The 25,669-nt window shown below is 45.1% G+C and overlaps 1 protein-coding gene across 4 annotated transcripts in view; it reads left to right on the top strand.

The window, feature by feature from the left end:
• PLD1 (phospholipase D1) overlaps positions 1-25,669 on the top strand; it is a 129,962-nt gene that overhangs the window by 52,655 nt on the left and 51,638 nt on the right. For all 4 annotated transcript variants that reach the window (XM_032783671.2, XM_032783674.1, XM_032783670.1 and 1 more), the window contains 7 exons: positions 446-631; positions 1,985-2,112; positions 2,448-2,593; positions 3,504-3,612; positions 4,091-4,156; positions 21,513-21,571; positions 23,162-23,254. In XM_032783671.2, the coding sequence (XP_032639562.1) occupies positions 478-631; positions 1,985-2,112; positions 2,448-2,593; positions 3,504-3,612; positions 4,091-4,156; positions 21,513-21,571; positions 23,162-23,254 (755 nt within the window). In that variant the 5' untranslated portion in view covers positions 446-477. The remainder of the gene's footprint in view (positions 1-445; positions 632-1,984; positions 2,113-2,447; positions 2,594-3,503; positions 3,613-4,090; positions 4,157-21,512; positions 21,572-23,161; positions 23,255-25,669) is intronic.

The following is a 25,669-nucleotide window of genomic DNA, read 5'->3' on the forward strand; positions in this document are numbered from 1 at the left end:
ATTCCAAGTGACCTCCAATCCTGGTGAAGCCCCTCATAGTTAAAACATCAGTATTTCAAATGGGAAACACATAATCTTTAATGGAAATGTCCTGGACCCCCACTTCTGCTGCCATTGAAATCAAAGGGAAGTTCACCATTCCAGCCTGAAGCTGCATTCGCTTTTCCGCTGAGCCCTCCTTACGCTGTTGAAATTGTCCTCCTCTGTATCCACGGTGGAGGCATATTGTAACGTGCCTGTCGAGGGCATTCCAGAGGCTGTGATAGATTGGAGGAATCTAAGGTTACAGGTCCATTTGAGCTATGCTGCCAGAGAGACAGTGTGGAAGCCAGGGGTCTCCACACACCAGGCCCTTAACCACAGATAGATTCCCTTGCATCCACTTGAACTTATCATGTATGATGCTGCAGACACAATAACAATGCTGACCCCTTCCCTTGAACAGCCCCCTGTGTTGTTGGTGAGCGAGCATTTAAGATGTCACTGAGCCGTGAAAGAAGAGTAAATACCTCAGCGCTGGAGAAAGTTGCAGCAGACATGAGCAATTTAATAGAGAACCTGGACACTAGGGAGCTCCACTTTGAGGGGGACGAGGTGGATGCTGACGTGTTGAATGATCCGAAAACAACTGGTGAGTTAGTGTCCATCTGTTTTCACCATATGTCCCACTAGGATTTAGCAATGCAGTGCAGCTGAGGCGAAGATGAAGCTTTCAGTTTGATGGTGTTAGGGAGTGTGGGCGGAGAGAGTGATAGAGTGGGCCAGGATTTTGAAGCTTTGGTGGGGCCTCGTGAAACTGTGCTTAGTTCTTTCGGGCTGTGAAACCTTTAAAGTGACGGTGCCATCTTGCAAAGTACTTTGAGACGCCTACAAAAAACATAGTGATCCCCTCAACCTAAACTGGGAGTTGAGAGTGTTCAGCATCATGAAGGATCAAACCTGGATTTGAGGATTCAGAGCACCTTGTAGGAGTTGCTCAGCAGAAATGAGCCATAAGAAGCATATCAAAAGCCCATTGAAATCAGTGGAAAGACTCCTACTGGTTCCTGTAGGCTTTGGATTAGGCCTTAAGTAAGCTTTAAGATTTAACTTGGATTTTCTTTCTTTTGTTGTGTTTTAAGGTTTAAACCCTTCATTTCATTTTGGCGCAGCAGCTGCACATTACTGCACCTGTCTGTCTGTCATCTATGCATTTCTTGCTATCTAATAAAGGCAGGTTGGCTTTTTTGTTTTTGTTTTTTAAACAGGATTAATGTTTTTTTTCTAATCTACTTGAGATTTCTGACACTTAGCTGTTTCAGAACTCTTTAAAATAATTCTTACAAATTACCCTGAAACTGTCAAAACGCTGCTTTTTGTCTTGCCTACAATTTCCATTAGTACCTGAGTGACCTGTTGCAAATTGCCAAAGTTTATGAATGAGTAAGTCTGCAAACATATACAAATAGCCCCCACCAAAAAACCTTGCTACACAAAAGATCCTTTTGTTCACTTATTTGACAAGTGTAATTTAATTTTAATTATTCCTGATAACACCTCATAATACATCAGTAAATATCCTGTAATATATTTTGTAATATGAATGAAGACTTAGTGATAGAAGACCTCATCGCAGCACTTTGCTGTTAAATCTTTGGTGAAGAGATGGGTGAGGCTGCTCATTTCCTGCATGAATTATGGAATGTGTTGCTTACCTACATGCAAACTGCTGAGGTTTTACTGTATTTCTCCAGGTAACCATTGATCCTATTTTATGACAAGAAAGTGCTATATCTGGCATTTGAACTCTTCAAGTCAGATGACTTAATGTGAAGACTTCTATGAGCTAAGGTTCAATAGGTTTTAATAAGGCATGATATGCATTGGGGAAAAATAATATATAAAATTTTATATAATTAACTTGTTACATTATCCCTTAGCTATTGCGCTCTTATTCATAGTTAAAATAGTGTTAAGCTAATTACTATTTTATGATCATTTGCAGTGGGCATCCCATTCTCTGCAATTTATAACACTCAAGGGTTCAAAGAACCTCATATACAGACATATCTAACCGGATGTCCGATTAAAGTCCGAGTTCTGGAAGTAGAACGCTTTACCTCAACAAAAAAGGTCAGAACGTGAATGTTATTGGAACGTTGTTTTAAATCCCAATCCCATTTTTAATGTCATGCTCCTATTACCATGTTAACTCATCACTTACAAGTTAACTTTCTGTAAATCAGCTAGTGGGTTTTAGAAAATATGAATATGTCTGTATGGGAATAACTCTATCAAGGGCAATATGAATAATCTTTGCCTGTTCTGTTTTGAGTCTAATAAAAATGGTAACTAAAAGTCATAAAGAATGGCTATACCTTTAAATAAAAAATGGTAAACTCTAGAGGATTTAATGCTAGAAAATTATCCATTGAGTACTGAAACACTGGTGCTATTCTTTCCTACAGGTACCAAGTCCAAATGTTTACACTATTGAGTTCACACATGGGGACTTTACATGGCAAGTGAAAAGGAAATTCAAGAACTTTCAAGAATTCCACAGGGAACTGCTGAGATACAAAGCCTTCGTACGAATTCCTATCCCTACAAGGAGGTAACTATTTTATGCAGTCTTACAAATATGGTTCAAGGCCCAAATTGCATTGGAAAGAAGCGAAAAGCCTGATTCTCTCTTACCCCTGTAGTACACAGGTGTAACTCCATTGACTTCCAAGATTTACTCCTGATTTACCCTGGTATAAATGAGAAGAGAATCCGGCTCAAAATCAACATATTAGTATGCAGCAGTGATCTGAATGATCCAATGATCTCTCTCTTGCTAGATGTAGAAAGCATGTGGGACATTTTGTGCAGTCAGTTTTTAATCAGAATTTCCCATTGAAATGATTGGGTCATTGTGCTTAAAAATGTATAGCACATTATAGTCTCTTAACTTTAAGGACTTATATCTGTGAATGCTGAGCTCTCTGTTTCCCTTCCCAGTGACTCTACCGAAGTGCTCAGCAGCTGGCAGGACTGGGACAGACATAAAGAGAGTTGTGGAAAGAGGCCTGAGTGGTGGAGTGTTACAAAAGGATAGTTTGATATTGGCATGGGAAGACAATAGGAAGCTAGGGGGCAGTCGAGGAAACAAGAGTAAGGATTTTGGTGGGTGGAGATGTGAAAGGCTAAGGATTAGTGAAACATAATGGTCCAGTAACACGGTCCAAATTCTCTTCTGCTTAAATAGGCAAAACTCATTTGAAGTCAGTGGATCTGTGGCCATTTGCATCAAAGGAGAATTTGGTCCAATATCCTCTGCTTTTTTCATTGTATTTTAGTTTGAATTGATTTGTACACGGCGATTTGTTAGACAATTTTACACCTCCCCTTATCTTTCCTCACTACCTGTCCCTTATTTTATAATAAAGTTTTAACTGGAACATCAGGACTCTTGTGTCAGGATAAAAAACGTTTACGTTCTACTGATCAGACAAATAATCTGGGATTTTCTTTTCTTCCAGTCACACAGTTAGAAGACAGACTATCAAAAGAGGAGAAGCGAGGCAGATGCCGAGTCTGCCACGCACGTCTGAGAACATGGTCCGAGAAGAACATTTTTCTAGTAGAAGAGTAAATGTCCTTCCTCCTTCTAAATACTTTGTTCAGAGATGTGGGTGTGCTGGTAGAAGAGAGGCTGTTGACATGTTGTGCTGTCCATCTTATTCTTAGGATTTTTCTTACTTTCACTATTGGGGACAAGCTTGTTTGCAGAACTGTGTTCTGACCAAGTTCACATGCCTTCTGTTTTGTTAGTAAATTCTTCTCCTTGGTGAACCGAAACTCTGCCAAGTTTAGAGCCAAATCGTCCCTGCTCAGAAAGTGGAAGACTGCCTCAGGGAGCACTCTGCCAAGATCTGAGTTATTTCCCCTTTGTTGGGATATTGTGGCATAGTGGAAGGTGTGCTACATGCACATGTATATGTATATATTTTTTTCATTCAGTCAGTGGCTTCTTATTGATTCTCTTCATGACTTCCTGTAGCTATATAATTAGATTTTTATAGTAATCCCTACATCCTATCTAAAGTTTTCATTGCTTGCATTGCAGAAACAACTGGAAGACTACTTGACAAAGATCTTAAAAATGCCCATGTACAGAAACTACCATGGAACGGTAAGTAGTGTGTATAGTGGCTTAAGCAACAAATAAATGTTCTTTTCACATATAAGTATTTAACTGAGAGAAATAAATGCTGTCGTTCACTATTAAAAGTATTTTACAGCCATTTTTATTAGGGCAAATATCTTCTCCAACATCCAATTGTAAATCTGATTATAACCAAATGAAATGCTATACTGTCAAGCTATTGGGGTGTCACAGCTACAACACATTGTGACAACCTGCTTGCTAACGGCAGTCTTGTGCAGACAGCTCATTACACAAGTAATACGACCGGCTTCTGATTGATTCTGGGTAGCATTTAAGATGTTTGATTGGAGGTTCAAATGCCTAAATGATTGGGGTCTCTGCTATGTGGCAGATGTTACCTTCACTTTGGGAATCTTGGGCACTTAACCTCAAATGGCCAAACTATACTTTGGCTTATATCCTTTACAATCCCATTGACTTCAGCAAGTTTGTGATGGTGTTAATAAGAAGAGAATTTGGCATCCTGGCTTCCCCAAGTAATTCAAACCCCCCCCCCCCACCACACACACACAGGGCTGTGGTGATCCATATGTTCCCTCATTCCTATGAAACCTCATTGAAGTCAAATGGTTCATGTTATATCCAAAATGTGGCCCATATTGTGCAAGAATGTGTCTCCTGAAAGTCATGTTACGTACTTGGAATTTCACCTCATTGACTGTCTAAACTTCTCACCTGCTAGTTGGAGGAGACTTTAGAGGCCATAACTGTATATGAATAACATTCCTCTGCCATGGCCATTTATTTCCCCTTCTCCTGACCCCACATAAAGGGTTTATTACTTCTCTTCTGTATCATCAGCAAAAAATGATTTGTTGCAGAACTTACCGAATAAGCAGAGGGAATTTATCCTTCTGAGCAGGACAAAACAATTGAGTACACTTGGTTTTAAAGTGAGACAGAAACATATATTCAACTTTACATCTTTAAGGAGGTATATCTGTTCACTATATGTACTTTTGTTTCACTGTTGCCCATGCCAAATGTATTGGTTATACAGGGCAAAAATACCCTCCCGTGCTGGCCAATATGTTAATGTTACAGTGGGAAATCTGCACCTCAGATGAACTGGCTGCCATTTTAAAAAGCTCTGCTGTTGTGGACAGTGGCATATGTTGAGAGGGGGAGGTTTAATTCAGAGTATATCGCATTGGATCCATTTTCCCGCTGTCCTGTATTTTGTCAGATCTCTCTGATAGTGTCTACTAATCTAACAACACCAGAGACAGGGCATTAGGGAAAAAAAATAGTAAACGTGCATCATCTGCAACCTGAGCCCTCTGCAGGTAAATCCCATGGACCATGAGCAGCTTTGTTTTCCCACTCTCCCATATGCAAGCATTGCCTTGTCAGATCTCTCTGATATTGTCCACTAATCTAAGAACGCAGGTCGTACATCTTGGTCCTGCTAGTGAAGGCAGGGGACTGAACTCAATGACCTTTCAAGGTCTCTTCCAGTTCTATGAGATAGGTATATCGCCATATATTATAATGCCAGAAACAGGGCATTAGGGGAAAAAATACTAAACATGCATCATCTGCACCCTGGGCTTTCTACAGGTAAAGCCCATGGACCATGAGCATCTGTGTTTCTGTTTCCTATCTTCCTCCAGTGCAGCTCCTGTGACGGGTTCGGTCACAGAGATCCCTTTGGGACTGTCACCTGATGTGCTGAAATTACCTCTGAGCCCATTTTCCCTGCCAGCTTGGGACTCCAGAACCTTGCTTTATTGAGCCAGACACGCTAGCCTGCTGCAACACCGACTCAGGGTCTGGGCCATACACCCAAAGCTGAGGACTTTAACCAAAAACAGCTCAGCAGGTTATTTCTCCAGCACCTAAACACCCAGCTCCCAATGGGATCCAAACCCCAAATAAATCCGTTTTACTCTGTATAAAGCTTATACAGGGTAAACTCATAAATTGTCCACCCTCTATAACACTGATAGAGAGAGAGATGCACAGCTGTTTGCTCCCCCAGGTGTTAATCACTTACTCTGGGTTTATTAATAAACAGAAGTAATTTTATGAAGTATAAAAAGTAGGATTTAAGTGGTTTCAAGTAATAACAGCCAGAACAAAGTAAGTCACAAAGCAAAATAAAACAAAACAGGGAATATCTCACCCTCAAAGATGTTCCAATAAGCTTCTTTCACAGACTAGACTCCTTCCTAGTCTGGGCCCAATCCTTTCCCCTGGTACAGTCTTTGTTAGATCCAGCAGACATCTCAGATGGTAAGCAGGGGTTTTCTCATGACTGGCAGCCTTTTTTTCCTGCTCCACTCCCTTTTATAGCTTTGACACAAGGCGAGAATCTTTTGTCTGTGCCTGTCCCCACCCCTACCTCATCAGGGGAAAAGTGCAAGGATTAAGATGGATTCCAATATCACATGACATGGTCAAATGTCACTGTAAGACCCGTAGTCTCCATTCTTCCTGGGTTGGCCCACAGGTACACAGGAAGGCTTGCAGTTAAATAAACCATTTACAACCAATTGTCCTAGTCAATGGGAGCCATCAAGATTCTAAACCACCATTAATGGCCCACTCTTTGCATAATTACAATAGGACCTCAGAACTATACTTCATATTTCTGGCTTCAGATACAAGAATGATACAGGCATACAAATAGGAGGAATATATTCAGTAGTTTATAACCTTGTTATGATACCTTACAAGAGACCTTTTGCATAAAGCATATTCCAGTTACATTATATTCAAACTCATAAGCATAATTCCATAAAACATATGGAGTGCAACGTCACAGCTCCATTCTGTCCCTGTCCAGCAGAGACAGATATTGTTCTGTACGTACATTCTTAGAGTATTGGTTGGCTTTCAGTGGATTTGACTTCTGTGAAGCACTCAGTGAGAACTTGCACTAAGCAGTGCAGCCAACATCACAAGGCAACAGGTGGTGCATTTAATGGGGAAAGAGAGATGCTGGGAACAAAACGTTTATTAATTTATTTAAGATTATCATTCTCAGACCAGAGACAAAGCTGCAGATTTCTGATGTTCACCTTGAACTGGCGTCTGTCCTTCTTACAATAGTACGGGTATGTTGCTGTTCTTGTGTTGAAAAATCTGTCACTTGAAAACGGAGGGATGTGCTGCTTGTTTTGCTGCATGTGCAGATTTTTGCTCCTGAGTGTTATGCTCTGCAAGTACTCAGGCTGAGGTCCAGATAGATCTTTGGCTTGTAGATGTCTCCAGCTGAATTCTTTGCAAGTTCAGGCACGGGGCTAACTTGAGTGATTCATAAAGTCCAGATGACCCATGTGATTTATTGTCCCCTGAATCTTGTGAGGATCCTCTTCTTGCTAATCCAGTCACCCTAGGGGAGTTTTAACAACTGATCTGAACAATTCCATTGAATTCATTCCAGATATGCTTTTATCGTGTATCTGTGGCTTGTGTGTTTTGTTCATTTGTGTAAAAATGGCTCAGTTTGGATGACATTGGCAAACCTAACCTGTAGCTGTTTTCACCCTTGTTGAGGAGCTCAGAGCTATGAAGCACTGTGGGATATAAAGGGACTTACGTAATGTGTTGGATATACAACTTGTGTCTAAATGTTTTGCCCGCAAACTAGAAAATAGTATGTACCTAAACACTGTTTAGTGATGTAACAAGGGCTGCACTCTTTGACTATGTAACCCTGAATGGGAAAGTTCATAACTGTCTCCTCGAATTTTTCTTAATGGAATATTTGTGTGTCTGCTCTTGTGGCAGGGTATTGGATATGGAGCTGGCAGCTAGTTGAGGGTATAGTTAATGTTGCCTGTTGTGATAATCAGATACATCATGATAATCAGATACAGGTAATTGGGGCAGTTCGGCAAGGATGACTTAAATACCTTGTAAAGCCATTTCTATGGGCTTGATTTGAAGTTAAATGGAAAGACTCCATTGAGTTTAATTACCTTTGAATCAGGACATATATGAGCTTGATAGTTAAAATATTCCAAAATGACCCTAGTTTAAACCAATAAGTGTCCATGCAGCCTTTTGCACTGGCTTTACAAAATCAGTTTAAAATTACACTTCAAATTAATCCAGTGCAACAAGATAAGCCTTGAATGAGTTTTACAGCTATACAATTAAAGAACACTTCACACACCCAACTATGGTTGCTATTTAAGGCTCTTATCCTGCAATTAGATCTGCTAGGGCAACCCCTGAGGCCATGCAGAGCCTCACACTGCCAGATCTGATTACAGGACTGGGGCCTTTGAACATGCAATTGTAGCAAACAGGAATAATGTTTACATGTGTTTTTAGCATAAAGCAATTTTTCTGTGTATGATAAAATTGGAACACTGTCCTAGAACAATGTTATTCTGAGCATTGGTGATGTAGTGTATTATTATGTTGCCAGAGCTACTAGTGAACTATTTGTTGTTATCATTTTTTTTAAAAAAGCTAGAGCTGCAATGAAAAACAGACTTTGGAACTGCTGAATCCTACTTAAAAAGGCAATGTCATCTGAACAATCTTTCTTAAAATCTTGCATAAATATATCATAGGTGCTTGGTTCAGCAGGGGGGAAAAAGATGGTTAAAATGTCTTGTGTCTCCACATTGCAGCTGTTGTTTCATTTTTCATAGCTCATTTGCTCTTCAGCTGATCTGCTATGTCTGTTTTTTCCTGCACCTCTCGTTACAATATCATTGAAACTTCAGCCCCCATCTCCTAGTTAAAATATTTTGCTACAGATCACTGTGAAACCTGAGTGGGATGTCTGGTCACTACAACAACAGCTGGGTAGTGTAAGAATTCAAATGCAAAGGAGATGAAAGGGTACTGCTATCCTACTATCCTCTATTTCAGTTTTCTTCGTGAATTATGAGATCCTCAGATTAAAGGCACTGTACCAGTAAAAGTATTTAACAAAATAATAATATTGATAATGATATCACATAATCATATATTTCCATTCCATTAAATAACTTTTTCTGTAATCTACAGGATTTTTCCATATTGAAGCCCCAGTCCTGCAAACACTTACCTGCTTAGTTTTACATATTTAAATAATCTAATGGAAGTCCAGTGTGACTATTCACCTGCATAAAAAGAAACACATGCGTTAGGATTGGGGCCAAAAGGCCAAGCTTTGCCTTCTGATGCTCTCACAGGACATAGGATTTCATGGGACGTTGTGCACATACAGACCTATCAAGGGCTGAGTTTGTCCTGAAGGATCTCATATGGCATTTGTATTTGGCTACCATCAGGAGCAGACCAGTCAGAGAGGAATGTGGTTCTGTGTTTGTGTTACTATGGACACCATTTTAAGGACTGGTTGAGTGGAGGGGACTGGCAGCTATAATGTTGAACAATATTTGCCTTTGATCTGGCAGTTCCAGGCAATAAAGTTAAGCAAATAAACTGTTATGTTTCCATCTGCGTGGTAATTTCTCCTACATACCTGTTTTTCTTTTCCTTCTTTGAGCACAGTTAGACTCTCACTTTCTCATTACTACATGTTCCCCAAATAACAACCTAGTTACTTTTCAAAGCAAATGGCCAAGATTTTCATAAGTGGATAGTGATTTTATGTACTTTGGTATTTGGGTGCCCAATCTGAGCAGCCTTAAGGGGCCTAAGCTTTTGTGGGCTGCAGCCCACTTCATCGGATCTGTAGACCACGAAAGCTTATGCTCAAATAAATTTGTTAGTCTCTAAGGTGCCACAAGTACTCCTGTTCTTTTTGCGGATATAGACTAACACGGCTGTTACTCTGAAACTTAAGGGGCCTGATTATCAATGGTTGGATCCTCTGCACCTTTCAAGAAGCTGACAATTTGTCCCCAGAGCTGAGACTGCTTGAGGCCCAACTGAAGCACCATGTAAAGGGCTTTAAATGGTACATAGGTCTTGCACAGGCTGTGCCAAATTTCACCCACAGAAAAGAATGAACTGTTCACAGATGGCAGAACCTATTTCTTCTTCCTTACCCAGGACAGATAGTGAGAATTTGTGAATTCAAAACCTTGTGAACAAAACCGTGAAATAATCAGTTCTCTTTACTTCATAAAAATGACAAAATCATAGGTAAGCAGGAAATCAAGTATACAGATACTGACTTCTGTTAAGTTTGTGTCCTTGGGCCACATGACCATGCATGAGAATAGGAGCCCTTTGACTCATCTCTGTAGCTGTGCTATCCCTGATCATAGTCATAGAATTTAAAGCCAGATAATCTAATCTGACTTCTTGCATATCTTAGTATGGAATGATTAGATTTGTATTGGTATATGTTGGTACACATCAATTTCAAACAAAAATGCAAACCGATGAAAAAATATTTCCATCAATAATGGTAATATACAGATAGATAAAATAAGAATAGTGCTGCTTGATAACTTATCAGAGTCAAAATCCAGTGATTTAGTCTTTTGAATTAGGCTTGTTAAAATGGATTAGCAAATGAATAGTAAAAGCAAGTACGATTTGTTGATTGAAGGATATTTACTTTGAATATTTGGATGTGCTGATTATTTGTGTTAATAGTTTATTAAAATTTAACTTCTTCTTCGAGTGCTTGCTCATATCCATTCCAGTAGGTGTGTGCGTGCCGCATGCACGTTCGTCGGAGATTTTTACCCTAGCAACACTCGGTGGGCCAGCAGGGCGCCCCCTGGAGTGGCGCCGCCGTGGCGCCCGATATATACCCTTGCTGGCCCATCCACTCCTCGGTTCCTTCTTACCGCCCATGTCGGTCGTTGGAACAGTGGAGCGCGGCTTAGCTGATCTCCACCTCCCTAGCTCTTCGCTCGTTTTTATATAGTTCTCATGTACATAGTTAGTTCTCATAGTTCTCGTTAACTTTTTCTGTTGTTAGTAGTTATAGTATTAGTGTATCTAGTTAGAGGGTAGGGGGCTAGCCCCTTCTCCTCCCCCCGGTACTGGGGCCCATGCCCCGTTCTCCGGGCTTCAAACCTTGCGTGGCCTGTCATCGGCCGATGCCCACAGGAGATCCGCACGACTCCTGTTTGAAGTGTCTGGGAGAATCCCACCTTGCAGACAAGTGCCGGATCTGCAAGGCATTCAAGCCCCGGACGAAGAAAGAGCGGGACATTCGCCTCAAGCAACTGTTGATGGAGGCAGCGCTCACTCCTCCCGCCTCGGCACCGACTCCGGCACCGGGGACGAGTGCTCCCTCCACACCGGAACGCGTGGCCCCAGTGAAGACTCCTCGGCACCAACCTTCTCCGGCTCAACCCTCGGGCAGGCACCGATCCCTCTCCCCGAGGTCCAAGAGGCTCAAGGATACCAACGTCTGCGCCGCAGTCGGAGCGTATGTCTAAGGTGGACTGCCTGGCACCGTCAACTGCTGCGGCACCGCTTACCTCCGCACCGTCGATTCCGGTCTCTCAGGAGCCGTCGAGTCCGGTGCCAACCAGCTCCCCAGCGCGCGCTGTGGTCGAGCTCGTAGTGCCCTCGACGCCGGAGACTTTCTCCACGGCTCGGGAACTAATTGCTGTGACGGAGCAGGAGCTGCCCCAACCCCCGGCTCTGCCAGTGCGGGTTGTTCAGTCACTGGCAAGCCCGCCATGATGAGGCCATCTCCGTCGTACGCTGTGCAACACCACCGGTCCTGATCCAGGTCCCGAGGACATTCTCGTTCTAGGCACCGTTCCCGCTCTTGACGCCGCTCGCAGTCCCGGTACCGATCGCCATCCCGGTACCGGTCGTACTCGCGGCACCGGTCCAGATCCCGATCCCCATCATGGTACTCTCAGCACTGGTCCAGGTCCCGGCACCACCATGCCTCTCGCAGCCGGTCTCGGCAAGGCGATGGGAGGCACTGGTCGACCTCCCGGCACCACGCTGGTTGCAGGTCCCGGTCCCGCGTCACCGCTCGCCGCTACCGTATAGACAAGAGGCCAATGGACGCAGAGACCTGGTCCACACAGCTTCAGCACCTCCATGGCCCTCGCGTCACCCTTCAGTCTCCTCCCGTGCGGACAGCGCCTCCTGTGGGGACTCTGAGACACATGCCCATGGCTTGGACCACGGCCCTCACCAGTGGTCCTTTTGGACACCTTGGGCATACCGTCAAGCCCAAGGTGAACCGACTGGCCCTTCGCGCTCCGGTCACTCCGAGCACTGTGTGCCTGAGGCCACCGTCAGCTGGCCTCCCCCCGCTGGTGCAGAGGAGACAAGTGTGCATGCACCGGAACCGCATGACCTCCCAGAACTGGAGGTTCCCCTGGACCAGGCATCGGTTCACGATCCTCTCGTCCCAGGGCTGTCGTCTTCATCCTCCCCGGATGAGGCAGTTGTGGGAACGTCAGCATCGGGTCCTCCCCCAATTGACCTCCGCTCGCACCAGGACCTCCTGCGGTGTGTCGCCCAAAACATCAACCGGCCGGTGGAGGAGGTCCTGGAGGTGGAGGACCCTTTGATTAGCATCTTGTCCGCGGAGACGTCCACCCAAGTGGCTCTCCCATTTATCCGTTCGATCCAGGCCAGAGCGGACACCATCTGGCAATCCCCGGCTTCCATTCCACCCACAGCCAAAGGGGTCGAACGGAAGTACATGGTACCTTCCAAGGGGTATGAGTACCTCTCTGTGCACCCCGCTCCATGCTCCTTGGTGGTACAGTCTGTCAACAAGCGGGAGCGCCACGGACAACAAGCCCCAGCGCCAAAATCTAGAGAAGCCTGGCGCATGGACTTGTTGGGTCAAAAAATCTATTCTGCGGGAGGTCTTCAACTCCGCATAGCAAACCAACAGGCCCTCCTCGGCAGATACAGCTACAATACCTGGGAGGCTGTCGGGAAGTTTGATGAGTTGGTTCCACAAGATTCCCGCCAGGAATTTGCGGCACTCCTGGAGGAGGGCCAAGAGGACTGCGAGAACCTCCTTACAAGCCTCATTAGATGCCGCGGACTCGGCTGCCAGAACGGTTGCTTCGGGCATAGCCATGCGCCGTATTTCATGGTTGCAGGTGTCTGGCCTGCTACCTGAATTACAGCATACGGTTCAAGATCTACCGTTTGATGGGCAGGGCTTGTTCTCTCAAAAGACAGACCCCAGACTGCAGAGTCTGAAGGACAACAGGGTAATCATGCGTTCGTTAGGAATGCATACACCTCAGACACAGAGACAGTCTTTCCACTCCCAACCGCAGCGCCCTTACCCCCCTCCTCGGCCACGACAAGACCTTGCCAGGAGAAGAGGTTGTAATAGTCGCAGATGCCAGTCTGGACCTCAAGGGGGCAACAGTTCTGGTCCCACCAAACCAACGTCGGGACCCAAACCAAACTTTTGAGGGTGCGCCCGAGAGCGGTGTACCAGTTGCCTCCCCGGATCCCTTTCTTTTCCGCAACTTCCTTTCCCAGTTCCTTCCGGCGTGGTCTCAGTTGACATCGGATCGTTGGGTTCTGCGCACGGTGGAGCTTGGATACCGCCTTCACTTTGTTTCACTACCTCCCTTCCACGCTTCCTCCCCGTCCCTCTTCAGGGACCCCTCTCATGAGCAACTCCTCACCCAAGAGGTCCACAAGCTCCTCTCAGTCGGAGCTGTAGAGGAGGTGCCGGAGGAGTCAAGAGGCAAGGGGTTTTATTCCCGATATTTCCTTGTTCCCAAGGCGAAAGGGGGCCTTCGGCCTATCTTAGACCTGCGAGGACTGAACAAATTCATCAAGAAGTCCAAGTTCCGCATGGTGTCCTTGGGAACCATTATTCCTTCCCTGGATCCTGGAGATTGGTACGCCGCTCTCGATATGCAGGATGCGTATTTCCACATAGCAATTTATCCTCCTCACAGGAGGTATCTTCGCTTTGTGGTAAACCACCGACATTACCAGTTTTCTGTCCTGCCCTTTGGCCTCTCCTCGGCCCCTCAGGTGTTCACGAAGCGTATGGCGGTTGTTGCTGCTGCCTTACGTCGTCGTCGAATACACGTCTTCCCCTACCTCGACGACTGGCTCATCCGAAGGACCTCCGAGACACAAGTCATCACGCAGGTGGCCATTATCAAGGACCTCTTTCTGCGTCTAGGTCTGATTATCAACTTAGACAAATCTACTCTGGTGCCTACACAAAGGATAGAATTTATCGGGGCAATGCTGGATTCCAACCTTGCGATGGCCAGTTTACCGCCCCACTGGTTTCAAACCATACTCTCGCTTGTCCAAAGCCTCCAGCGTTTTCCAACAACCTCTGCCCACACTTGCCTAGGCCTCCTCAGCCACATGGCTGTGTGCACATTTGTTACAAAGCACGCCAGGCTACGAATGCGTCCTCTCCAAATCTGGCTCGCCTCCATCTATCGGCCACGCAGAGACGCCATAGACACCATTCTCACAATTCTGCCGAGCATTCTCGGCTCCCTCGACTGGTGGCGAATGCCCTCCTGAGTGTGTGCAGGGCAACCGTTCCATCCTCCCCAGCTCTCCGTGTCCCTAACAACGGACGCGTCCTCCATGGGCTGGGGCACTCACCTAGGGGACCTGCGCACACAGGGCATTTGATCGTCCCAGGAGTTGTCTCTATACATCAATGTCAGAGAGCTGAGAGCGGTCAGGCTGGCTTGCCAAGCGTTTCGGCACCATCTGCAGGGCCGTTGTGTCGCAGTCTTCACGGACAACACAACAGCCATGTATTATATAAACAAACAGTGGGGGACACGGTCCTCCCACTTGTGTCAGGAAATGATCATACTGTGGGACTTCTGCATAGCCCACTCCATAGACCTAGTAGCCTCCTTCCTCCCAGGAGTCAGGAACACGCTCGCAGATCATTTGAGCAGGTCCTTCCTAGCACACAAATGGTCCATCCGGTCGGACATTCTCCATTCAGTCTTCCAGAGGTGGGGCTTTCCCCAGATAGACCTCTTTGCCTCCAGGGAGAACAGGAAGTGCGAGCTGTTCTGCTCCCTACAAGGCTGCTCCCCGGGCTCCCTGTTGGACGCGTTCCTCATTCCGTGGACGGGCCTCTTCTGTTATGCCTTCCCACCATTTCCTCTCATCCACCGAGTTCTGATCAAGACGCGCAGGGACAAAGCCTGCCTTATCCTGGTCGCTCCAGCTTGGCCGAGGCAGTGTTGGTATACCATGCTGCTCGACCTGTCTTGGTCACGCCCGATACCCCTGCCACTCAACCCAGACCTGATCACGCAGGGCTTCGGCAGGCTACACCACCCGGACCTGCAGTCCCTCCATCTCACTGCATGGCTTCTGGCTGGTTGAGCCAATCAGAGTTGCGTTGTTCCGCCGCAGTGCAACAAGTGCTGCTTGGAAGCAGGAAGCCCTCCACGCGGTCCACATACCTTGCTAAGTGGAAGCGCTTCTGTCACTGGTGTATTCAGCGGGACCTTTCTCCACAGGTCGTATCAGTCCCCACCATCTTGAACTATTTGTGGTCTCTCAAGGAACAAGGTCTAGCAATCTCTTCACTAAGAGTACACCTTGCGGCTATCTCCACCTTCCATCCTGGGCAGGCTGGCAGTTCCGTCTTTTCCCATCCTACAGTTTCCCGTTTCCTCAAGGGCTTGGAGCGACTCTATCCCCAGATCAGACAACCAGCCCCCACCTGGGACCTGAACCTTGTCTTGTCCAGGCTCATGAGATCCCCCTTTGAGCCTTTAGCCACATGCTCGCTGCTGTACCTGTCCTGGAAGACAGCATTCCTAGTTGTCATCACTTCGGCCAGACGGGTCTCGGAACTTAAAGCTCTAACTCTGGATCCCCCATACACGGTGTTCCATAAGGACAAGGTACAGCTGCGACCGCACCCGGCGTTCCTCCCTAAGGTCGTTTCCTCCTTTCATGTCAATCAGGACATCTTCCTGCCAGTCTTTTTCCCAAAACCACACTCATCGCGACGGGAACAGCAGCTGCATACTCTGGATGTTCGCAGGGCTCTCGCGTTTTACGTTGAGAGAACCAGACCCTTCCGTCATTCACCTCAGCTATTTGTGGCGGTGGCAGAGTGTATGAAGGGCATGGCAGTCTCCTCCCAGAGGATCGTTTCTTGGGTGACATCCTGCATTCGGACATGCTACGACTTGGCGCAGGTCCCGACTGGCCATCTTACTGTCCACTCTACGCGGGCTCAAGCTTCATCTGCCGCGTTTCTGGCCCATATTCCCATACAAGAAATATGCCGCGCAGCCACTTGGTCTTCAGTCCACACCTTCGCATCCCACTATGCGTTGGTACAACAGTCTAGATACGATGCCGCCTTCGGCTCAGCGGTCTTACATTCCGCAACATCTCACTCCGACCCCACCGCCTAGTAAGGCTTGGGAATCACCTACTGGAATGGATATGGGCAAGCACTCGAAGAAGAAAAGACGGTTACTCACCTTTGTAACTGTTGTTCGAGATGTGTTGCTCATATCCATTCCACACCCGCCCTCCTTCCCCACTGTCGGAGTAGCCAGCAAGAAGGAACTGAGGAGCAGATGGGCCGGCAGGGATATATATCAGGCGCCATGGCGGTGCCACTCCAGGGGGCGCCCTGCCGGCCCTCTGAGTGTTGCTAGGGTAAAAATCTCCGACGAATGTGCACGCGGCACGCACGCACCTACTGGAATGGATATGAGCAACACATCTCGAAGAACAACAGTTACAAAGGTGAGTAACCGTCTTTTTTTGAATTTCAACATCTGCTGTCACTAAATAATTGTCTGATGCCCTCCATCATTTCACATAACCGTGAACATTTACATCAGTAAAAATCTAAAAAAAAATTCTTAAAATAAACATTGATATTATCTGTCAAAATTATAAAAATCAGATTCTGCCAAGGCTATGTAAATCACAGGCCACCAACATCCACACTAAACCCAACAACTGGAATTAGACTGAAATATTACAGCCCACAGGAGACTAGACTATTACGTGACACAGGCAGAGAATAGGAGGGACTGAGGTGCACCAGTGCTTGAGCCCCTGCGATGGCAGGAAATTGTTTAAGTGAAACATACCCAGGTAATCTTGGCATTTGACCCATACCCGCTTGATGGAGAGGAAGCTGAAAACCCCCAAGGTCACTGCCAATCATCCCAGGTGGAAAATTCCTTTCTGACCCCACATATGGTGATCAGTTAGAGCCTGAGCATGTGAGCAAGAACCAGCCAGCCAAGCCCCTGAGAAAGAGAAATAGAATGCTCAGTGCTACTCAGAGCACAAGTCTGCCCTGTCCAATATCCCTTCTCCAGCTGCAGCCACCTCTGATGCTTCAGAAGAAAGAGACAAAAGGCAACAACAATCTTAAAATACATGGCAGGGAGAGAAGGTGGGGAAATCCCTCCCTGACCTCTACGGGTGGATGGCTAAAGCCCTGAAGCCTGAGCTTTTGGGACCATAAGACATAAACTGTACATGAGCCCCAGGGCTGCCAAACTCTGCCCCTACCATCACAAGCAATCCTGATATACAATCCTACTTATCAATTTGGCTCTCTCTTAAAACTAATCAAATTGTTTGCCCCCACAGCTCCTAATGGAAGGCGGTTCCAAAACCTCACTACTCTGTTAAAAACCTTCTTCTAATTTCCAGTCTGAATTTGTTCATGCCCAGTTCGTATCCATTTGTTCTTTTGCCAACATTGTTCTTTAGCTTAAATAACTCTTCACCCCTCCTGGCCTTTACACCCGTTCCCCACCCCTGTGTATGTTTTAGATAAAGCAATTGTATCTCCGCTCAGCCTTCTTTTTGCTAGACTAACCAAGCCACGCTCTTCCACTCTCCTCTCATAAGATAGGCCCTTCATTCCCCAGATCATCATAGTAGCTCTTCTCTGCACCTGTTCCAGTTTGAATTCATCTTTCTTGAACATAAGTGATGAGAATTGTACAGAGTATTCCAAATATGCTTACTAGTGTCTAGTACAATGGCATTAATACTACATTATCTCTACTGAAAATTCTTTGCCTAATGCATCCTCGCATTGTATTTTTATTTTTTTTGCAGCTGTATCACATGGGTGGTTCGTGGTCATCCTGTGATTCCGTACACGCCCAAGTCTCTCTCTTCCAACTGATGATCCCCCAGTCTGAAGCAGAAATCCTTATTATTAGACCCTAAGTGCATGACCTTGCACTTTGTACTATTGAATTTCATCCCATTTCTGTCACTCTGGTCTTCAAGGTCATCCAGATCTCCCTGTATAATATTCTGATCAGGGCCAGATCTAGCAATTTCGCCTCCCCAAGCACGGCGGCACGCCGCAGGGGGGACTCTGCCGCTCGCCAGTCCCGCGGCTCCAGTGGACCTCCCGCAGGCATTTCTGCGGATGGTCAGCTGGTCCTGCGGTTCTGGTGGAGCTGCCACAGGCGTTTCTGTGGAGGGTCTGATGGTCCCGTGGCTCCGGTGGAGCTGCCGCAGGCATGTCTGCGGGAGGTCCACTGGAGCCACGGGAGCAGCGGACCATCTGCAGAAATGCCTGCGGCAGGTCCACCAGAGCCGCCTGTCGCCCTCCAAGCAACCGGCAGAGCGCCCCCCACGGCGTGCTGCCCCAAGCACGCACTTGGCGCACTGTGGCCTGGAGCCGGCCCTGATTCTGATCTTCCTCTGTGTTGATGATGCCTCCCAACTGTGTATCATCAGCAAATTTCATTACCACTCTCCTAATTTTTGTGCCAATGTCATTACTAAAAATATTGAATAAGATTGATCCCAAGATCGATCCTGGAGAACCTCCAGTAGTAACCTCCTTCCAGTCCAATAATCCACTTTTCAACATAACCGTTGCCTTCTCCCCTTTAGCCAGTTCCTTATCCACCTTACAATTCTTGTACCAATCCCAGTTTTTCCCAGTTTCACTAATAATTTCCTGTGGGTACACCGTCAAATGCTTTACTGACATCCAAGTATATTAGGTCTGCTACACATCCCTTCTTTAAAAAAAAAAAAAAAGGTTTTCTGCCATCACAGATATGGTAATTTCTATTTCCATACACTGATTTCCATCAGCCCTCCGATCTTCATGCCTATGTTCCATGTTATCATCTGTATTAAAAATCGAGGCAAAGTATGCATTTCATTTTTGGGCCATACCTAGGTTATCTTTAATCTCCTTCCCATCCACTTTACATACTGGTCTTAACTTCATCCTTCCTTATTCCCTTTCTATTTATATAACTAATAAACCTCTTTTTTTTCTTTTTTCTTTTTTAAATTCAACTTGACTTTTAGCAATTCTCACTTTCTTTCTACATTTTCTAACCTCCAACTGTAGCTTTCTTTACTGATCAGTCCCCTTTTCCATTCTCTGTAGGCTCTCTGCTTATTCCTAATAGCCTTTTTGAGGTGGTTATTCATCCAGCTGAGTCTGGGGTCTTTCCCTATGAGTGTTTTTCCCCACCTTGCTTGGGTGCAAATTTCAGATAGTTTTCGTATAGTTGATTTGAAGAAATTCCAAGCCTCTTCCACATTTAAGTCCTTGAACTCTTCATTCCAGTTGACCTCTTTAACTCATTCCCTGAATTCCCAAAGTTTGCCTTTTTGAAATGATGATGATAAAAAAAAAACATAGTTGATGACCTGTTTTTGATTATCCTTCCATTTAATTTAAATTGAATCAACTTGTGATCACCTGATCCAAGGTTATTTTCTACAATTAGCTCTTCTATGATGTCACTGCTTACCAAAACCAAGTCTAAAATTGTGTATCACTTGTTGGTTCAGTGACTAGATGGCAGCTACAGGCCTGAGAGGAGAGCAGAGCTGCCTGGCTGGGAGGGGAGGTTATGCTGTGACCTAAAAAAAGCTGTAGCAAAATGCTCTCCCTTCCTCTGCACCAGGGCAGGAATGGAACTGTGTCTCTGAGTTGTAATTTCTTTCTGGGACTCCTCCTGGAATGACACGGTTATACCCTGGCCTATAGGCTCATTCTAGCCCTAAGGGCCCAGATCTGTCCTTCTATCATGTTGTGTCAGACTTCCTACAGTTTGTGAGTAGTCCCACTGAGATCAGTGCAACTACTTCATAGTTATTATTCCACATGAGAAATGGTGGCAGAATTGGAGCCTAAGATTGTTGTGATCTGCGTCATGCCAAACCATTCACTTCTATTGATTTAATTTGTGGTTTGGAAATCACCATTTTCTGCCTTATGGCACAGAGCAAAGCTAAAGTGTTACTCTGAAGCTTGGGATGAGCTTTTCAGGCCAGGGGGACCCTGAAACCTTTATGTAGTGTTGGCCCCATGGGGATTTTCACCATGATAAGGCTGTGCTCCTTTGTCAGTTCTGCATCTCCACTCCCTCTGGATCTAAGAGGTGAGCGCAGCTATTGCAAAAGGGGCATGATGTTATCAGTGGTATTTTTCTGAATACATTCTGACCTTGGATGCATGTGGCTCCCGTTTATTTCTCATTGAGGTCAATTGCAACTATGTGTGTGGATCTTAGATTTGAATTTAGCCCATTCATCTCTGGATGGCAGCATATTTCATTAGAAAGTTAAGTTCTTCTTTCTGCCTCTTTGCTGCCAGATCAAATGAGAGAACCACCTCCTGCTTCCTCCCCCTGAGTGTTTGTGCACTTTGGCTAATTAATCCGATACAGACAAAGGAGAGTGGCTGAAATCTGTGTAGCTCAGTATCACGTGGGTCAGATTCTGCTCTCACTTTCAACCCAGTGGTGAGAGACACTCTCTATCTGGATCTGAGATGATTATGCAGCAGCATATATGCCAGGAATGGCTTACTCTGCCAAGAAAGCCTGGCTGGTTGGAAGAGGGCTAGTTCTAGATTTTAATGCAGATATGGAGCTCGTTGTTAGTTTGATAATGGCACAAGAGGGACTATACTTCTTATCTGTATATTCTCCTGTGATCTCTCTGGATAACTTCAAGGTTTTTTGAATTGAGGTCAGTTGATGAACCCAAACATTTTACATGAGATTACAACAGACTTCTAGTTTATGTTAGCAGTTTTTCTCTATCCATTTAGTCACTGGCCTTTTTGTGGAGCCAACATCTAGTGGAAACTGAACTGAGTCTACGAACTCAGTTCACATAAATCACCAGACACTTATCAAGCAATGGTAAATTTTGTCCTTACTGATGTGAACTGAATTTGAGTCAGTGACCTACAGGTGACAGTTCCAATGGGTTTTTACCACATATAATGCCCCATAAATTCTGATTTTGGTTGTTTTGGTCATGTTCATTAAAGGCCTGATCCAAAACACATACATTTCTGTTGACTTCAGTGGGTTTGGGACTGAGCCCTAAAAATGATGTTCCCACCTTTTCCTGCTGATGAATTATTTTCACTGTCAGTGTTGTTTTCCCAAGCAAACTGATTTTAGGAGTCCAAAATATAAACAATGGAGAACTTTTTATTTTCCAGATGGAATTCATTGGTGTAAGTCAGCTGTCATTTATCCATGATCTAGGACCAAAAGGCATGTAAGTTGAATTTTATTTCTTTGTGTGAGTCACATTTCATCAAGAGCATCATTTTATAAAGAGAGACTGTCCAAATTGGTAGCTTTCCTGCCAAGCTAGCAATTAATTTGGGAACATCTTATCTTCCATTGTTATTCACAAGAGGCCATTATGACTGTGGAAATAATAATAAATGTAAAAGGCAGAACACGTCTCATTGCCAGACTTACAGGGCCAAATTCATCCTGTCATTGACTGGAGTTGCATCAAATAATAATATGGCCCAATGCAAACAACCAGAGCAATGTACAGTCCCTGTCATAACATGCTTACAGCACTGGTTAGTTTATTTCTTGTATGATGGTGACATGAAAAGAGTGCACTGAAATCAAGAAAAGTCCATTTTTTTTCTTTAAACTTCCCAACATTTCCAAAGTTTCCTTGAGCCGGAGGTTGACACTTAATTCCTTTCTTTGGAACACTATTAAATAGAAACTGTATTGTTTCGGTTACCACCAAAAGTATCTGTTGCTTTTGTAAATGGCCTCGCAGGCAGCAGTGAAACTTTCTTCAGGTTATTTGGATGGGACATGGGTGTTTGAAATGCAGTGATTCCAGGCATCCAGTGTTATAAACAGGGAAGGATTTGACAGTGGGCAAGAAGGACGGAACCTTCTCTGTGTTAGGCCCTCTCGCAGATTTAAGAACTCTTCACCCCATTGACTTTCTCAGACTAAGGGCTCATCTTCACTGGCAACAAGAAAGCTTTAACGTGGCTTGGTGGCTTGTGTAGTTGCGACACAGTGCTGGGAGAGAACCACCACCACGTGGGGTGTAACTACCAGCACTGAGCGCTGGTGCACTCACTGTGTATACTGGCACGTTACAGTGCTGAAACTTGCAGCGCTCAGGACAGTGTTTTTTTCACATCCCTGAAGGAGAAAGTTGCAGCACTGTAAAGTGCTAGCGTAGACAAGCCCTTAAGCTTGTAGTGTTTCAGTCTGTGCTGCAGCCCTTAGCTCTAACTCATTCCTGTTGTGCACAGAAGTGGTTCTCGCTTTCCCTGCCAAGTGGGAAGGTAGGTTGGATGTATCTTCTATTCACCTACTCTCCATGGCCTTCATTCTGCCCCCTCACCCCTCCCTGGTGCTGCTCTTTCCCTGTTTGCACCATAGATGCCTCTTTGCCCTCAGTTCATTTGTAAGCGGAGACTTTACCCTTAGCCCTTCTTATTGCTGGCATGGTATTTATTACAACACCCCTGCTGTGACTGTGGGTTCGGTTCATTTGCTGGATGTACAGTAGAGTTAGGTTCAAGTCACCCACTACTTGGGAGGCGGATGAAATGTCTGAGACGTAAGGAGAATAAAAGAGACGACCTGGCAATAGAAAATGAGAGAGAGGTGAGCCACTTCTGCTTCATTCTGCCCATGCCACCCCAATGAGGTTAAAGTGGTCAGACCAGGTGTCACAGTGCTGTGTTTGACCTTGCCTATGTACCTCCAGGTCACATTCCTCCAATCCATATAGCTTCATCTAGGCATAAATTAATAAGCTGTGTATGCATGTATCAAATTTGCCATTTATTTGTCATCTTTACATTTGTTTCAGAGAAGGTATGATCATGAAACGATCAGGAGGCCACAGAATACCCGGTCTGAACTGCTGTGGGCAAGGAAGGGCCTGCTATCGATGGTCCAAAAGGTACTCTAGAAGGGGGAGTTATCTCTTTGGTGACTTTTTACCTATTAGAAAGACAAGTTATGTTACCTCATGTCTTTTATTGCAGAGGTTCTCAACCTGTTCCTTTCTGAGGCCCCCACAACATGTTATAAAAACTCCATGGCCCACCTGTACCACAATAATTGATTTTCTGCATATAAGGGGATAGTTAAACGTGAAAAAACCTTCCAGACCTATTAGCACAACAATGAACCTGCTAAAGAGCCATTCAAATAGTAATGAAGCCATTTAGTAGGCATTTGCCGACCTCCAGGTATATACTGTCCGTTTCTGAGGGTATGGCTACACTTGAAATTTCAAAGCGCTGCTGCGGCAGCGCTTTGAAGTGTGAGTGTGGTCAGAGCGCCAGAGGGCTCTCCCAGCGCTGCACGTAAACCACATCCTGTACGGCTGCCGCACTGATTACACTGAGTCTTTACAGTGCTGTATCTTGCAGCGCTCAGGGAGGTGTTTTTTCACACCCCTGAGCGCGAAAGTTGCAGCGCTGTAAAGTGCCAGTGTAGCCATACCCTAAATGTACTGACAAAAACAGTTGTGCATGACTGTAATATTTACTCAGAACATGTTAGTCTACAGGACCTTAGTTTAAAATTTGCTTTAAAAACATTTCATGAGTGTGTTGCTGAAGATGATAAAAATCACATCTCTAAAGAAATCCTTGCGTAGATTTTTAGATGCACAATCTGGGTATTCATCTTTAGCCTTAAATGCTTGGATCTTCAGACATATCGTTTTTAAAATAAATCCTTCAAAGGACCACTCTTATCTAAAATACACATTTTAATTACTATAGTACAAAAAACTTGCTTCCAAAGCCTTCCTGTCCTTTCTGTCCATCCCTTTCTCCCTTCACCCCCTTAAAGGGACAACACCCCTTTCCTGCAGGATAACTGAACAAATGAGTTTTCCTTTCTTTACTTCTGACTATCCGATGAACTAGTTTTAAAAGAACCCTCCAGCAAAATCAGTACTTTAGTAACATATGAAATCCTTTGTTATGCCCAAAATATTTGGAAACATATTTTTTAAAGTTGGTGAAATTTCATAAACATATCTATTATTATGGCGATCACACAAAGTAAATTAGTGTTCTCATTTTCTAAAAGCAATGAACTTTGTTATGAACACACTAAACCTCTGTGACTGATTAATTTAAATCAATTTCTTTGTTTCAGTGAGTTAAATATGTAGTAATCTAGAATGATTGCTTTATGAAGGCTTAAGAGTACATTTAAAATATAAAATCAGCTTAGAAATACCGATTAAGAAAATGTAAAACAGAGAAGAGCTGCATCATGTATTCCATAATATTCAATGTGGACAGTTGACTTGCCCTTATTACAAAGTTTTTGCAAATAAATCTCTGACAAACTTCAGAGTATTATCAAAAAAACATTTTTTATTCCCAAGTTTAGTGCTGTTAATTAGGTACCTTCTGCATGTCCAGTCTTCATCTTCTGGCATGCAGTGGAAAACATGCTCCATTTTCTTTAGAAAGAAATTGCAGAAGAGTGGTTTTTTTCAAATGTCATTTGCTTCATTTGGGTTCAGGGATTTGGCTGGAAGGGGATGATCAGGGAGGGGCAGGGAAGAGAGGAGGGAGACAGTAGGGAGAGGGGTGGAGCCTGGGACAGAGCAGGGGTGGACTGTAGGCAGGGCCCCAGGTGGGCTGGAGAGCTAGCTATCCCAAGCGGCAGCTTCATCCACTGCCTGTGAGAGCAGGTAAGAGCGGGTTGGCTCCCGCACGCCCAGCACACGCTGCAGTCTGCTTAGGCAGGGGCAGTATTCATAGAGCCAAATGCACCAGCAGTGCGCATTCTTCATGAGGGAGAGGGCATGGGGGTCTCTGCGAGGAACTGTGATTCTCTGCTGCCATGAGGCAGGCTGGGTGACTTGGTATCCTTTGATGCATCATCCCCCCCGCCCTCTCCAGGCTGCCTTCGGGCAGAGGGGCACCAGTTTAATAATACTGTGTAGGGCCCCATAAATCCTAAGGACGGCCCTGCCCAGGGTGGGGGGAGGGCTTTGGCTTTCTATCCTGGGCCCCAGTGAATCTAATGCTAGCCTGCTTGGCACCCCCCCGTGAAACCTGCTCGCGGCTCCCCAGGGGGACCCGGACTCCTGGTTGAGAACCAGTATTCTGTTGGACCAATTTCTGTTGATGAAAGAGACAAGCTTTCATGGTCCACGGAGCTTTTCTTCAGGTCTGGGAAAGGTAATGAGTGTGTCACAGCTAAATACAAAGTAGAACAGATTGTTAAGCATAAGGGGTTAACAGGTTGCAAGAAACCATTCAGAATGAAGTAGACCATTAACATTTCTGCAGTCACAGGACAAAGGAGAGTTACAAAGAGGGTTTCAGATTGTTGCAATGAG

Source organism: Chelonoidis abingdonii, chromosome 8 (genome assembly GCF_003597395.2).
Source record: "Chelonoidis abingdonii isolate Lonesome George chromosome 8, CheloAbing_2.0, whole genome shotgun sequence".
In the NCBI taxonomy this organism is placed as follows: Eukaryota; Metazoa; Chordata; order Testudines; family Testudinidae; genus Chelonoidis; species Chelonoidis abingdonii.